Here is a 15,902-nt window from a genome sequence, read left to right as displayed (position 1 = left end):
ACTGAAAGTGAGAATGATGTTATTGGTAGCATTCAGTTCTCCTCCTCTCCTGACCAGGATCCTGCGCGTGGCGGTTACGCCGAGCTTTGAAAGCTGCTCGACGACTTCGCTCTCACATCACGAAGATCAAAACAATTTACGACGCCTCTAGATTATTTTTTGTGTTGTGTGGTGTTACTGTTAGCTACGGTTTTGTCAAGTTTTCCGTTCTCATCACGAATACTATAAGTGAGCTCCTTCACTTCTAATGCATCTTTGCCTCCAGACTACTGGCGAACTCTGTTTAGATGTTGCCATCCCTCAGCTTGTCACATCTCGTGATGTCTCCAAACTTGCCACAGTCGTTCCGTCGTTGGAACGGTGACAGGGTGGAACACTTTACATCTCCGCTGGAGAAGATCAGAATCCGAGGGCAGGCGGGCCGAATCCCCCTCGCACCCGGACCTCAGCACTGTCAAATCTCCTTTCGGGGGCCGGGTGTTTATTGAGTTTTGGTAAGACATGCGATTTCTAGCAAGCATTCGGCACCGGGGCTCCCCACCCACCTCGGAGCCCAACTGGGGACGATCCAACACTTCCTCGGAAGGTGGTCACCGCCAGGGCTACCCCGGTGTTATACGGGGCGAACGACGTCTCCCACACGGCCAGGTGTAACCGGGGAGACCACTCTCCGTCCCGACCGTGGTTCAGCGCCGCCACCCCCTGACCCCTTAAGCCGCTGCGCGCGGCCAGGCGCCCCAAGCGGAGACCCGCGCGGAACACCCAACCGTAGCGTGAGTGACAGGCCGCTAGACCCGTGTGGGGCCCCACGGACCTCCCCCGAATATCCTGGCGAAAGTGGAACGTTGGGACGCGCCGTAACTGACCCATACGACGCGCCCCTCAGCCACCAGGATCCGATCAACCCGGGGACGCGGGCGAGGGGGGAGGCACGGCGACCCCGATAAAACGAGGAGTAGGAGTGGTGAGTGGGCCGGATGCGGGAAAGCGAGTCATGGGAAAGAAGCGGGCGGGGCAAGGAGCAGGAGCTCACGTACCAGCAAGGTCACTACGCCCTGAGAGGAACAGCTTGCGCTGTCCACTCGTTACCGGAGCTGGGACCCGAGGGGGCGCAGTGTGAGATTGCGGTGTTCAGTGCTAGGGGCGGATCTGGAGGGGGTGACCATGGGCCTCGGGCCCCGAAGGGGCCCATAGGCTCCGAAGGGGTCCATAGTCGACCGAACAGATGCATATTTTTTTAACACAAAACGCAACGAAACTGGATAGGTTTGGATTTCCAGGCCACCAAGAACGGTTGCAAGCGAAAGTAAAGGGCAACGAGAAGAGAGAAAACAATTTTCAATGATCGAAAGTTGTTAGTTGGAATGTTAACGTCTTATTATGCTGTCCAGGGGTCCTATGCTGTTTCCGGGGACCTATATGCCCACTTGCACGGTCACTCTGATCGTTAAGGAGCCTTCCAAGTTAGCCTTGACCTCTTTGCGGTTGCTCGTAGGACCGTGCACTGATGCTGTGCTCTTCTTGCTAGCGTGCCGGGGCGCTCTTGCCAATCAGGGGCCTTCCACGGATTCTTCCCATTTCGCCAGAAAGGCTCTGTGGGGTAGAGCCTGGGACCCAAATGTTAACCTGCTGGTTCTCGGTTGTTCGGGGGCCCTTTACGTTGGTTTCGGTTCACCTACCAACACACTCGTAATGTGGGCCCTCTGCACTGGTCCATGGGCCCTCTGCATTAGCCCATGGGTTCTCTGCATTGGTCTAGGGCATTTCCAATTTTATGTCACTTGCTTACGCCCTACAGTCTTGTCGGGGGCCCATCTGTTAACCCGCTTATGTACAACCGGTCGGTCGAGGCTCTTTAAATTGGGTTTTGGATACTTTCTAATTGAATGGAGTGCCCTGCACACTTGTCGGGGCCCCCAACTTTTAACCTGCTTCGGCGCACTGGATTGTTTAAGGGCCCTGCACATCGGGTATTTTAATGTTGGGACCTACGCCCTTGTCGCGGCCATCTGATAGCCTGATTGGATACTCTTGATAATTTGGGCGCCATCCACGCGAGGCCTTGGGTACGTTTCATTTGCATTTATTACGCTCTTGTCGGGAGCCTATCTGATCAGCTGCTCGGGTGCATTCGATTGTTGGGCGACCTCTACGTCGAGTGTTGGGTACTTTCTGTTTGAATGGAGGGCCCTGCGCTATTGACTGGGCCCTATCTGTTAACATGCTCTGGAGCACTCGAGCATTCGGAGGCCCTCAAAATCGTGTCATGGACATTTTATATTTGAACGGAAGGCCCTACGCTCTCGTCGGCGGCCCCATCTGTTAACATGCTCGGGCACACTCGGTTGTTCGGAGCCCCCCCCCCCCCCCACATTGTGCCTTGGATACTTCTATTTGAATGAATGGCCCTACGCTCTTGTCGGTGACTCCATCTGTTCACCTCCTTTGAAGTTAGGGCCCTGCGCTCCTGTCGGGGACCGTCTGATAATCTGCTCGGGTACACTCCGTCTTTCGGGGGCCCTCTGCACAGGGTTTTGGGTACTTCATATTTGAATGGAGGACCGTGCGCTCTTGTCGGGCCACTTCTGATAAACTGCTGTGGTGCATTCCATCGTTCGGGGGCCACTTACATAAGGTCTTGAGTGCTTCCTACTTGAGTGGAGGGTCCTACGTTCTTGTCAGAAGGGTTAACTGTCTTGTCTAACTTGTCTGTTAACTCATTTGGACCCACTCGATCATTCGGGGGCCCTCTACATTGGGTCTGGGGGACTTCTCATTCGAGTGGAGGTACCTACGCTCTTCACGTGGGGCCCTATATAATAATCTGCTCGGGAGCTGACCTGCGCTTTTGTCAGGAGCCCCATCTGTTACCTGCTCGGGCACACTCGACCATTTCGAAACTCTCCATGATGTGTTTTGGTTACTTCTTATTTGCATGGATGACCCTATGTTCTTGGCGGAGCCCATCTATTAAGCTGCTCGGACCGGTGGTGGATACAGATGGGGAGGGGGAATACGCGGGACCATGCCCCCCCCCCCCCCATGAACCATGCCGAGGGGACCTAAAGGATCCAACGGGGCTCACAACCGGCCGAACGGGCGCAATTTTTTAAGAAAACATTACACACAACGCAATTCGACGTCTTTGGACCCACAGATCAGCTAGCCATGTACTAGCCAGTGAATGTTTGCGTAGTTTGGTGAGCGCCGCTTAGAGGTGCTCGCGTTCCTCTCCTCCTGCCCCAGGCGCCCCATGCGAGGGACGCGGACGCGGCGGCCAGGAGAGGAGGCAGTAACGGGGAGAAGACCGAGAGCCGCCGGCGCGGGGACGGACGTGCCCACACACGCAGGCGCTCACACAGGTGCCCACACACACAGGCGCTCGCGAGCGCCTGTGACGAGCGTCAAATACAGCGGTGCCTTCGGACGTACTGTACCAGCGGGCCGGCGGCGAGGCACCAAAACAGCAGAATTCACACACACATGTCTCTAATGTATCGCGTAAAATCGCGCGCTGACCCCTGCCTCATTGCTCTAGGCGTTTCGATGAACAGTCTGCAGGGAACTAGCCGATTAAGGGATGCTGTGCGGCATGAATGTTATTCCACGAGGCAGAACGTCTCGTAGTCAGGTCCGTGTTGGAAGTAATTATATCTCCTTTGCATAGTTCACATATTGGGCGTAGCGTGGAGGCGACTATGAATTTTACACGAGTTCAATGAAATGCATTTTGATACAACGGTCCAAATGCGGCACGGGTGCTTAACTCAATGACTGCTCGCGGCTAACGACGGAGGTAGTCCTGCGCGCCACATAGGCAAGGGCTCCTCACGGGTAGCCGCAGGAGTATTGTGAGCCGATGATAAATGCTCCTCTTTAATATGACCGGTGAAAAAACATGCATGAGACGCTGTGAATGTACCAACGCTAGTTGCGCAATCCCAGCAAAGTGACGTTTGCTGCCCATATTCGGACGAGGGCATCTGTTTCGTAAAACCTTGTACAGTCGGTGAGCCAAAGTGTTCGTCACAGTTTGCAGTCGCTCCCAGATAGCCAGCTTATGACAGGGAATTGCTGGATGATGATTACCTGCGAATCAATACAGTGGGCCAATTAGCCAACAGCCGCCCTTTACGATGGCACGTGTAATTGATCCGAGCAAATATGGTCATTGCTGGTTGACGCATTTCTCCCAAGGGCCTTTTCTTTTGTGGGTTTGATTATTAGTGAGTACAGTCATTATCTCCAGAAGTGTATTCATAGCATTACGCATTACACTGTACCTCGTGTGGGTACGTAACTTCAAAACCACACAGGAACTTCGTCTGAATTATTGAGTTAATCACGGCGCTTGTTGCTTTTATGCGAGATGGGCTTTGGGCATCTCGTGATTGCCGTTTGGCGTCGGTGAGAAATTCGTGGAGTGAGCATGGTATCACAGTACGCCACTGTTCGGTTGCGTCATCGCACTTTGCACACCATTGATCCAGAGTCGATTGACGGCTGTCATGTCTGGAGATCATGCTCACGAGCTCAAGATGTGAACGTCTCGGTCATTATATTGTTCTTGGTCTTGCTCACCGCATGATTCATGGAATGTCAGGATTTGAATGAGGTTATTATGCTGTCATGAATGCCAAGATGACTTTGAAGTACTCCTCCCGAAATATTCTCCCCTATCTGCGCGGACGTGTAGCTAACAACTAGAGGAACTTAGCTCTTTAGGAGGGCAGGATTATGAACAGCACCGGAAGGTCTTCAAGAAGGCTGTTTCAGTTCAAAACCCATGCAAATGTGGAACGCTCCCTAGAAACCGGATAAAAAGTTGCACTAATCCGACAAGGGTGCTCTTCTGGAAGGCTGGTAGACATTAGCAACGCTCTCGAGTGCACACAGACACAGTATTTGCGCGCAATTATAAATATTTTTCCCTGCTCAAGCATTAGTAATTTGATGTCGATCGACAGCGATAGTTCTCCAACATTAATACCGTGTGCACCTTGTTGCGTCCGCCGTGCACGACTAAAAGTATCTGGACATTGAGCGCTAATAACTTTGCAAATCGCCTGTGCTGGCAACCACCAGGATGGAGTACAGTTGCACACAAATTCAAGGCCGTATAAGATGATATACTTTGCATTTTTTTGCAGTTAACCATTACAATGAAATTGGTGTGGAAACTATGATATTGACAGGCTAACTTAGACCAACACTAGCGTGGACATCAGAATGAAAATTCATAGTGGGATGCTTGCAAATTATAAGGATGAACATAGCCAGAGATGATCCAAACGCCAAAAAGACCGCATCCAAAGAACTCCATCCCAGTCATTACAGTCAGCAAAATCATCACATAACTCCATTGTCTCTGCGAGCTTATATTCACCAAAGTCGTTAAATTCAAATCAGGATGGAAAGTGCCAGGGCCTGCGCAGGACCTGGGGTGCTAGGGAGGGGGATGAGTCATTCAACTTTCTTAAAACTAAGCATTGGCTCCCCATGACGGCTGACTGAAAAGAAGAAACCAACAGGGCTTTCCACCAACTTAGCAGAGCTTGCGGTGCCCCTGAGCCTATGCGGAAGCCGGCTTGCATAAAACGTTGAGCGCTGATCGCAAATCGTTTTTTGCGATGTTAAGTAGTACAGTGTCACAAGGAGCTGTATGAAGAAGGAAAGCGTATCTTTTGTCGTGGTCGTGGCCAAACACACTATGCCTAGGGTTGGACTGCATGAGATTACTGGACCGCTCTGCCATTCAAATGTTTAACCAAGCAGCGCTTCCTCTTCATGCTGACAGGCTGATAAAAAAATCCGGGGCCGTGTTCGATCTCTCGTCAGCATGTTTGTCAGCACTACTCACGGCTCAGTATTCGCCCTACATCACGTCATGTGAATACAAGGTCACGTGGCCTGTGACGTCACGCGCCGGCTGACGATGATGCCAGTGCCGCATTCGGTCTGTCGTCAGCACGTTTGTCAGCACCAATCAACGCCCAGCACTCTCCCAACGTCACGTCACGTGACCACAAAGTCACGTAACCTGTGATGTCACGCGCCGGCTCACGACGATACCAAGTTTTACTGCACGGCGATATACGGCCGACGCGTATGACGGTCAACAACCGATGATGCCGTGGAACGCACGCGGCGGAACGACAGTGTCCCATTGACATAGCGATATATCGTAACTGTATGCTCAAAACACATAACGAATACACCAATGTACTCAAAATGGAACAAGATACACGTCTGTTAAGGCTTTTGGCGCTGCAAAAAAACCTCATTGTATACATAATGCTGCAAAGATGGAAAGGTGCGATTTTCTGGGAAGTTCTACCTTTGACGTGCCATAATGGGCTCAATGATAAAAAAACAGCTTAAAAACTATCACCAAAACGCGAGATTTTGTTAAGACCAAACCACTGGTGTTTTTTCGCCAATTCTGATAGGACATGCGAGTGAGGTCGCATCCTCCGCCCGTAAGTCCGCGTTAGGAAAGCGGCGAACCAGGGCGAGGATTAGGAGCCCTTCTTTTGATTTGATGGAAATGCATGCAAGAATCGCGAGCAACGTGAACACGCGCATTGTCCGCCGGTGGCTTTGGCAGCGATCCTCTTGAACTAGGTCCACCTGCCGAGGGCATATTTTAAGCAAAGTCGCTCCATTAACCGGGAGCCGCATTGCTAGCAGAACACATTCCACACATATCAGCTCAAAACCCTGAACAAACCGGCTTGCCGAAGAAGCGATAGTCGTGTAAAAGCTCCCATTTTAGGGATGCATGGAAACAACCGCAGTACCAGCAGCCTTCTTTTGCAGAAGGGCAGAATAATGCGCGCTAATAGTGTCACCAGCAATAATGCGTTTACACGTTAACCAGCGATGGATGCCACGGTCACAGCGGAGCGATAGATGGTCTTCTGTTAAGGAACCATCCTAGCTGATTGAAGTTCTCGTGGTGCCCCATGCTAAGGCTTGAGGCTCAGTCCTGGTCGAATTTAGGCCAGCGGCGTTTTAAAGCATCTGACCGCCCTCGCCAGATCAGGTAGGGTGGGGGATGATCTCCTCGGTTACGACAGGCCTCCCCAGCCCTTCGCTGCGCAAAGGCGGGGAGCTGCACAGGGCCGCCGTGCCTGGAACGATCGCCTCAGCCCCCGTGCGTTGGCCAAACGCCATGAACAGCATGACTGCCAGACGGATGCAGTGGGAATGATTTCGGGGTTAAAGTTTTCTTTGATGATAGGTCAGATCCTGTCAAATCGTACCAATTAAGACCTAACATTCGTTTTCTTCTATAAATTGTGGACCGATTCGCAACAAATTTTGCGCAAACGCGTTTTTTTTTGCGCATCGGTTCATTAAAGATTGATGAATTTGCGGCCTTAAACGTCCAATGTGATGTTTATCAAATGTTCGGGAAGATGAACACGTCTGATGTGTTCATATTCGTGCCAGTTCATCTCAGCATGTTTCCACTACATCTCAGCTTGAAAGGCTTGATTAATTTCGTTCGGCATTCGTAAACTCTTCTTTAATTGCAAATGAACTTGGAATAATAATCCCGGAGATTAGGAGTTAAGTAGTGGCGTACTTTCATAGAAAAGACATCAGGCAAAGGTAAAAAGTTTAATCACACTTTTCTGTTGTTTAAAGAAAAGTTGCGGAGCTCTGTAAATCATGTTACCAGGTTCGTGTATTGGGTTGTATTTTACGTCAGTGCCAATGCCTGCTATGCTGCTGAAACGCACTAATAAAAATCACTTTATCATTTGTAGTCTCGTAGACTTAACACCGGCTTTGCTTTTGGAAACCCAATTTTTCTGTGGCGACTCGCTGAATTTTAGAGCTATTGCAAGATCTTGACAATGGCTGGAAAGGTCGGTGCAGCTTTCTCATCCCATATGCGCTATCTGTGAGTGCCGAAAGTGCAGTGGTAAGCGCAACTGGTAAGTTCCTGCGCGTCCGAGAAACCAGAGGTACGGGGTTCGAGTCACCGCGGCGCCCGCCCTTGCTGCCAGGGTGAGAGGCCGGTGACCCCATATAGTCTCAGCAGCTGAATGAGTCGTAAAGCAACAGTGACGACGATAATTACCTATGATTTATCCTAACGTACACAGAAGCGTGATGCTTTTGTTTCAAGTTAGTCATAACTGTACCATTTTTTACAACTTCCCAATTTTTACACAACTTCAACTTTACTCTCCAACTTTTCTCAACGACCAACTTTGTCAGCCTATGGATCAATACGTGAGAATGAAACAACGATTAACGAACAGTGCTGAGCAGCCCGTCCAAATATGTGCTAGCTGCGTGTCGACAAGTAGCAATCAAAGGAATTTTTTAAAGCTGCTTGCCTTTTTTGGTAAAGTCTCTTTTAATGTTGTTCTTGGTTAACTCAGTTTTGGAACGAGACAATCACTTGAGGTTCATGGGTAGCTGATAAATGCGAGCAATGTCTATGTTCTTAGGAAACACAGCAACAAGTTATATCGCATCATATAGTAATGTCGAACTGAAGGTGCAGAGATCGCCGGAAATGTAATTGGCTTGTTTTGCCTTAAGTTTACGCTTGATATAATGGCAACTGGTATGATATTGTTCGTAGCTTTCTACATCACGTGACATTTCATTTTCCTCAAATGCACGGCTAAAAGCACTGTGATGTCGGAGTTCCGTAGACCTATTTAGATGCTAAACACTTCAGGTGGAATATTTGGAGCACGTGTTTCTCTAATGAGCCGATGACTTTGACTTCTAACATTATAAAAACACTTTAAAAGCTTCCAACACCATAGAAAAGAAAACGAAAAGAGTAATTTCCTCTTGAAATCTTACCATGTGGCACAAGTCTCGCTGCTTTTCATTTTCGCACCTGAACGTCAAAAATTGGCCTGTTTGTGCTACCCTACTAATGCAACCCCACCTAGCTTAAACCGTCGACGTGCCACTTACTTTTCACAACCGACTTCTTGCAGTCCGTCAAAATTTTTGGTAAATCATTGACGGTAAGTGGAAATCAACGCATTTTTCGCGTTGCATGGTATATTTTGATATCAAGTGATAAGGTATGATTAACGTCTTAACTCGGCTTTTTATTAGATGGAATGACGCAAGTGGTTTCAATCAAAGGACAGTACAAAACGCTATCTTTTGTAAGAAGCATGACTAGAAATGTTGGATGATTTGCTTTTCGATATTCAAAGGACCTATAAAACACGCTTAAAATGCCTTCAACAGTTCTGACTAATGTCAGAATGTGAAATCTACCACAACAAAGCATGTGAGTATATTATCGTGCTTTACCTTTTGTCACACAATGTCATGCACGTAACATGATGAGTCAACTTCCAGAAATATGGCTCTGATCGCCTCATTCCATTTTAGAGTAATTTTGGGACCATGAATGTTGCTTAACCAATAGGTTAATTTCCAAATCATTTTTTCGAGGTAGATTGTGCAAGACAAGGCACATCATTCCAGACTAGACGTCCAGGAACGACCGGGATCATAATCTTTCAGAATAAACGCTTCAGATGACCATTGTACGCGAATTTTGTGTTTTGCCCGCATCTGATTTTGAGAGTTACCACAAAGGTGATGATTTTATCCTTCTCGGCGGTGAATTTGTTCTCGCTCGGAAAGTCGATGCGGTACATTCATCCTCAATTTAATATGCCCCTTCATGTCAATTCCGGTTAAGCTATGGTCATGAAATTAACCAAAGTACTAGTTCGATCCATTATGAATACAAAGTTTTGGGGACCGGAATCAGCAAGTCGATATGATATCTTATCTCTGTTCATTCGTATATAGGCTTCTGTTGAAACGTAGTGTTGGACCTTAATTTAAGTTAGCAGGGGAAGGTCCTGGTCAACGGATCTACTCTTCTTAATACGTAGATAAAATACGTAATGCGTGTTGAAGATTAATTTAAGTTAGCAGGGGAAGGCTATTGGTCAACGGATCTCCTCCTCTTAATACGTAAATATGCGAGACGCTAGAGTCTAATTTTCTAAAACGTTTGAAATAGTTCAGTTATGGACCGAGCTGCAGTCAAAAACTAACTTTCACGTAGCACTATGGGAAAACGTTTCTTTCGTGTTATACATACGTAACGAAGCCTGAAGGCTTACAACCGGCTCTCCAATATGCCCATTATTGCTTGCAATGTGCTCGGCCCATTGTGACGAGAGGGGCGCTTCATGTTGATATCATGATATTGGAGATGGGTGGCCGGGTCCCCAGATAATTACCAGTGCCAGACTGCACTGTGATCTAGTTTCGTGAAGCGGGGGCCCCGCAGCGTAATGGAATTGGCTCGTTTGAACATGAACAATCTTATGGGTACTTTCAGTGTACTCTGGAAAATGGGAGGGCTGAGTTACAAACTGGACCAGGTTCCACAATACGTCAGCCAGTCCGGAAGCTAACTCAAGACATTTGAGTTTAAACCCAAGTCTGGTGCTAACCGCTACATCTCGAGACTAGTATCCTATTCTCCGCACTGCCGGATGTCAATCTTTCCCCAGGCCCTGTAGTCCAGGATACATCAATATCATACTCAGCCTGTAGATAACATTGTCCTGTAAACTACGTGCAAGAGTTTCTCCAGGCATGTTTCTTAACCGCTTCCCCCATGCCTCCCCACCGATCACCGACCGACCGACCCTGCTGCGTCCCAGGAGCAACTCGCAATCTAATGGAGAATTGGGATCCCAAAGTGGTGAAGGTTTCCCCACTCTCGTCGACGAAACGAGAGTCATGATGTTCACCTCTAATTAGCCTTATTTCCTCTGTTCAGCGTTGGTTTACCGGGCTGTATTGTTTAGTATATATGTGTACTAACATCGCCGGTTTTAGTACGAATCGGTACTAAACACCTTTCCCTGTTAGGAAGCTTTCGTACTAATATTCCGAGGATGTTTTTTGACATTTCGTCAAGAAAGTTTCAAGCGACTTGGAAACAAACGCTACCTTATCGCGCTTGCCCTGATTTAGCGAAATACCATGGCACTACGGCTGCGGTGACGCTGTCTGGGCGGTAGCCGCGTGAAATAGGAGCACTAGTGAGGATTCGGCGCGGCTTGTGAGGTGCGTAGTGGATTATATCAGTTAATGTCCCTGATTTGTATCGTAATGGTTGTCATGCTGGGATGGGCCCTGAACTGCAAGCAGCGATAAATCCATCATCTGCGCCGGACGCGTTCAGAACGCTGGTGCGCTGGGTGGTGTCGATAGCGCAGGCCGCAAAACTCGCCCTTACATGCAATGAATTCTGCCCAGGCCAAATTGCGCTGAATTTTTGAATTTATTGTGCATCTCAAAGTGCTCAGTAGGATTTTCCGAACTTTTCTTTGCAGCAGCACGATTTGTTGAAAACAATATTGCTGATAGGCATGCAGACAACATGTATTGTGTAATGATTTTTTCAAAGTTTGGCTTGAGAGAGTCATTCACAAAGTAGGTAATGATGCCCTGGATACAGTGTTCCAATATTTGGCCAGTTGGGTGGCAGGGATGTTTATCTTTGTTCATGCTGCAATACCCTGGCTTCGGGCTCACTGCCTGTGGCCCCCACCTTGCTCAAAATCAGCCAATCAGTATTGAACTGAGCAGCTGTCAAACCAGTGTCTAGGGATGTCAGACTTGACAAATGTCAGAGTAGGTCAGATGTCTGGGTCAGGGTTAAAGGGCAATGGATAAGAGCCCAACTGCATGGGGGGAATGCTGAAGAGCCTGGATTTGTGTACCATGAATTCGCATTTACATCCTGCGCAACCTGCTTGATGATTTTTGGAATACTGTTTTGGTACTTCTATCAAAGAGGTGAATGGCCAAGCTCCTGGAGTAGGTGTGCAACAAACTGTTCAAGTATTATAAAATCAGTTCTGCTTCTGAGTAAGGAAAAAAGTTTCTCCTGGCTAAAGATACACAAGTGTGCTTCCCATGGATCTGATCAACTAGCAAACTTTGTTAGCTGGAGCCCCTATCTGAATATGAAATTTAATCTGCAGTGAAGAGGGAAGTCATTAATTAATAATTGGGGAGTCATTTCTGTAAAACACTTTAAGGTACACACATCTGTGGTGCTTGAAAATCTTATGCCTTGGCTTACTTGGCCTGATCATTCACCCTCCTTGCCCGGGAATGGGGTTGGACCTTGGGGGAGAGGCTAGGGCTAACAGAGCCATCAAGGGAACTTGACCATATGGTTTCCCTAGTTGGTCCAAGTTGGAAGAATACATATCTTGTAGCAAAGTAAATGTAAGCAGCTTTACTGAAGGAAATTACGTTTTAGGCCATTTCTGTAGGTGAGAAAGGAAAACCTTATTGCTGGTAAAAAAGTAAGATGACTTGTTAGACCTTGACTCATTTGAGTCACAGTTCATCCCTCAAAGGAGAAGTGTTGTGGATCTGCCCTTGTCAGGGTGTGGCTCACTTTTCAGGGGGTGGGGGTTATTCAGTTGGTGTGTGCTTCAGCCCCATGAGTTGAGCTCTGGACCCTGAATTTTTGAAAAGAAGTTAGGGTGAAATTTGAGGAGAAATTTGTTTTTTGGCACATTTTGTTGGGAGGCTGCATTGTTTTTTCACTACTCAGCCCCCTAACTTATTTTGTGAATAATTATTCACAATATCAGTGATGTGTCACATCTAAATGTGCTGTTCCCTAGACACTTGCCATTCTGCAAATGCATATGAGGCTTACAGGAATGTCAGCTATTCATAAGTGCATGAATGTTTACTCATTGTCTTGTCTTTCTCTTTCAGGAAGCCTATTTGAAGTCATGACTGTGATGGAGTTCTTTGGATGTGGCCTTCTGGCATTTGGACCACCTCTGGCTATGTTCATCATTACCATTGCCAAGGATCCTGTGAGAATTATCATTCTGATGTCCAGGTTGGTATAAGACTAAGCTAGCTGGCAGTGCCACCCCAGCATTAAGATCAGCATATGACTGCCTGGTGTGACTGTGGCAGTGTTTTATAAATTAATTATTACAGGAACTGCCTTGTTCAACTGCTGCAGTGTTTTACAAGTTAATTATTGCAGGAATGTTTCTGTTCTTCAGGTGGATCAGGAGCATGCTTGTGGCTACAAAAGCAGTTGGTAGTGCATAAATGCAAGCTACTGAGCTGCCATTTATATGCAATATCCATGTGCACAGACGTTCTGATATGGCAATATTTCCAGCACATGATGAGATTCTGCTGAACTTTGTTGACCTGGTGTCTTTACAGTGCCTTTTTCTGGCTGCTGTCACTACTCTTCTCATCACTCATCTGGTTCGCGGTTGTGCCACTCAGAAGTGACCTGGCATTTGGCATGGTCTTCTCCGTTCTCTTGCAGGAGCTCTTCAGGCAAGTCGAAGTGCTTAACAATGTGAGGTGTTCAGGCCTTGGGTGCACTTAATTTGTGTATGTGAACAATAAGAATGTGTTTGAATTAAAGCACTCTCATAATTTTATTACTTGTCCATGCTGTTGCCTGCATTTTGATTTACATTGTCAAAGCGCGGTCATTGTGCTGGGTGTTGCTATTCCTTGATGCCGGGTGACTGTGTGTATGGCAGCCGCACTGTGGGTGGGTTGTACTGCTTCAAATGGCTGTCATTGTCATTGATCCATTTATCTCATTTGTGATCTGCAGGTTTCTGCTCTACAAGTTGCTGCGCTTGGCTGAAAATGGTCTGAAGAAAGTCACAGACAATGACCAGGTGGTCACCAATCCACACATCATGGCATATGGTGAGTTAAGATGTTGGGAATGGTGGTCATGAAGAGTGCATGAGGCTTCCCAAGCAGGCACGTGGGAAATTTATTTTTTATGGACAATGCTATATGATGTAATGAAACAGAGATACAAGATAGTGGTGGGAGACCATCATATTGAATAATCCTGTGAATTTGGCCCTTAAGATGGAAATATGTACTGTTGTTGAGGAATTTTAGCAGACAGACCTTGCATTTGGAATAGAACACACAGAGCCTAAGTACACTTCCTCATCACCCACTTTTAACATGAAAAACGGTGACGGTCATCTTCAGGCCAGCCATGTAAAGGGTGGGTGGGCTGATTTCATCAAGTCTGGCCAAAGCTCTTGCTAGATGGTGGACCACTTCACTTTTTCGTGCTTACCACCTCGGTTGGCATTTTCAGTGTGTGGGCTTGGATTCGGCATGATGTCGGGCGCCTTCTCGCTGGTGAACGTGCTGGCGGACGCTGTCGGACCAGGCACAATGGGGCTGCGCGGCCACTCGTCCTTCTTTTTCCTCGTCTCGGCCGTGCTCACCCTCTGCTTCATCCTGCTCCACACCTTCTGGGGCGTCATCTCCTTCAGCGCGCTCGACCGTCGCCAGTACCTGCAGCTGGCGTTCGTGCTCGTCTCTCATCTCGCCCTTTCTTCGCTGGTGAGATGGTAACAGATGTTTCCTGTAATGCACAGGATGATTGAGTTTTTGTGGTGGCCATGATGTTGCTTTGCTGGTGCTAGGGGTTTACTGCAACCCAGGAGAGGAACTTATTGCCATTGTGGTGAGATTGATGAAATTGTGGTAAGATTGATGTCATGGTGGTTAGAGCATGGTTTGATATCAGTTTTCATTAGTAGGCTTTCCTGCATGGTATTTTTCTCTAACACTATGTTTCTTGGTGCATCTGATATGGTTGAGACGAAGTTTGTTGCAACCTTTTATATGTTTATAATTGTTCCCACCAGCTGTATGGGTTTGCAGTCTCTGCATTTTGCTTTTATCAACATTGACCTTCATTCACATCATTGCATGCACCATCTGCTATATGTCGTGCCGTGACGCCGTACGACTGCTGTGTGCCGGACCGTCGCGCCGTCGGCCGCTGTGGTACTGTGACGCCGTAGGGCTGCTGTGTGCCATGCTGTGACGCATAGGGCTGCCGTGTGCCGCCCTGTTGCCGCACGGCCGCTGTTGCCGTACCGTGACGTCGCAGAGCCGCTGTGTGCTGTACCGTGACGCCGTAGGGCCGCTGTGTGCCGGACTGTGACGCTGCGCGGTTGCTGTGTGCCGGGCAGACGTTGCTGAACGCCAGCCAGCTGTACGCGGCGACAGTAGTGCCGGCCGTTGTGCTGACGCTGGTGACCGGTACGGTGCCCTGCTCATCACCGGGCTCCGGCGACCGACTGCTGGCCTGTCTGCGGCCCCGGCCCCCCAGCTGCAGGTGCCAGCACCGCCGCCGCCCGACAGGGAGTAGGTCCGGCCGCTGCCGTTTCATGGAGAGTCTGTCGGTCGTGCTCTGTGTCGCTACCCAACAAGCAGGGCGGACTTCACTGTTGCTCTGCGGTGACAGGGCCAGACCGCACCGCTGCCGTGCGGTGACGACCAGACCGCACCGCTGTGCGGTGACGGCCAGACCGCATCGCTGCCGTGCGGCGACAGGGCCGGCCCGTACCACTGCCGCCAGGGAGCAGGACGAGCGCGCCCCCCTGAGCGGTGTGACCAGGTCACTCCGGGACGTGGCCCCGGTCACACCGTCCGTACACCGTCTACCCCCTTGTTCCGACGCAGCTGTGGCCGGACCAGTGCAGTCCAGGTACGCCGTCGGCCCTGACCCGGGGGCCCAGCCACCATACAGACGTGTGCTGGCTGAGGTCTGGCCCTGCTGTCGGCGCCACACTACCCTCGTATTGTTCCGGCTTATGTCTTAAAGGTGATTCCATGTATCGCGCCCATAGGCAATTAATGCTAATATGATCATTGCAAGTAGTTTAAGTACATGCTTTTCAGGAAATGTGTTAAGTCAGCTTGTCCGGTACCTGCGCTGTACACATTTTAGTGAAAAATAATGCTTTTTCTGATGCGGTCCGGGGTGGAAGCGTGTGTAAAATGTATGTACCATGCTTATACTGTGTGAGCGTGAATGATGCAAG

At 48.8% G+C, this 15,902-nt stretch overlaps 1 protein-coding gene across 1 annotated transcript; it reads left to right on the top strand.

The window, feature by feature from the left end:
- Positions 1 to 10,995: 10,995 nt before the first annotated feature.
- Positions 10,996 to 15,622, top strand: LOC119102757 (gamma-secretase subunit Aph-1-like). The gene is made up of 7 exons (XM_037226213.1): positions 10,996 to 11,091; positions 12,769 to 12,898; positions 13,240 to 13,359; positions 13,649 to 13,746; positions 14,159 to 14,409; positions 15,048 to 15,287; positions 15,608 to 15,622. Exons 2-7 carry the CDS (start codon positions 12,786 to 12,788, stop codon positions 15,620 to 15,622), a joined length of 837 nt encoding a protein of 278 aa, XP_037082108.1. The 5' UTR covers positions 10,996 to 11,091; positions 12,769 to 12,785.
- The last annotated feature ends 280 nt before the right edge of the window (positions 15,623 to 15,902 follow it).

Source organism: Pollicipes pollicipes, unplaced genomic scaffold, assembly GCF_011947565.3.
Source record: "Pollicipes pollicipes isolate AB1234 unplaced genomic scaffold, Ppol_2.1 Scaffold_5724;HRSCAF=6776_pilon_pilon_pilon, whole genome shotgun sequence".
In the NCBI taxonomy this organism is placed as follows: domain Eukaryota; kingdom Metazoa; phylum Arthropoda; class Thecostraca; order Pollicipedomorpha; family Pollicipedidae; genus Pollicipes; species Pollicipes pollicipes.
Note: the sequence above shows the minus strand (reverse complement) of the source record. Positions and strands in the feature narration are given on the sequence as shown.

Excerpts from the sequence above, each read along its gene's own strand:
- LOC119102757 (XM_037226213.1), top strand. The coding sequence starts at position 12,786 with ATGACTGTGATGGAGTTCTTTGGATGTGGCCTTCTGGCATTTGGACCA. Across the intron at positions 12,899-13,239 it reads ATTATCATTCTGATGTCCAG|TGCCTTTTTCTGGCTGCTGT; the intron begins GTTGGTATAAGA and ends GTGTCTTTACAG. Across the intron at positions 13,360-13,648 it reads CTCTTGCAGGAGCTCTTCAG|GTTTCTGCTCTACAAGTTGC; the intron begins GCAAGTCGAAGT and ends TGTGATCTGCAG.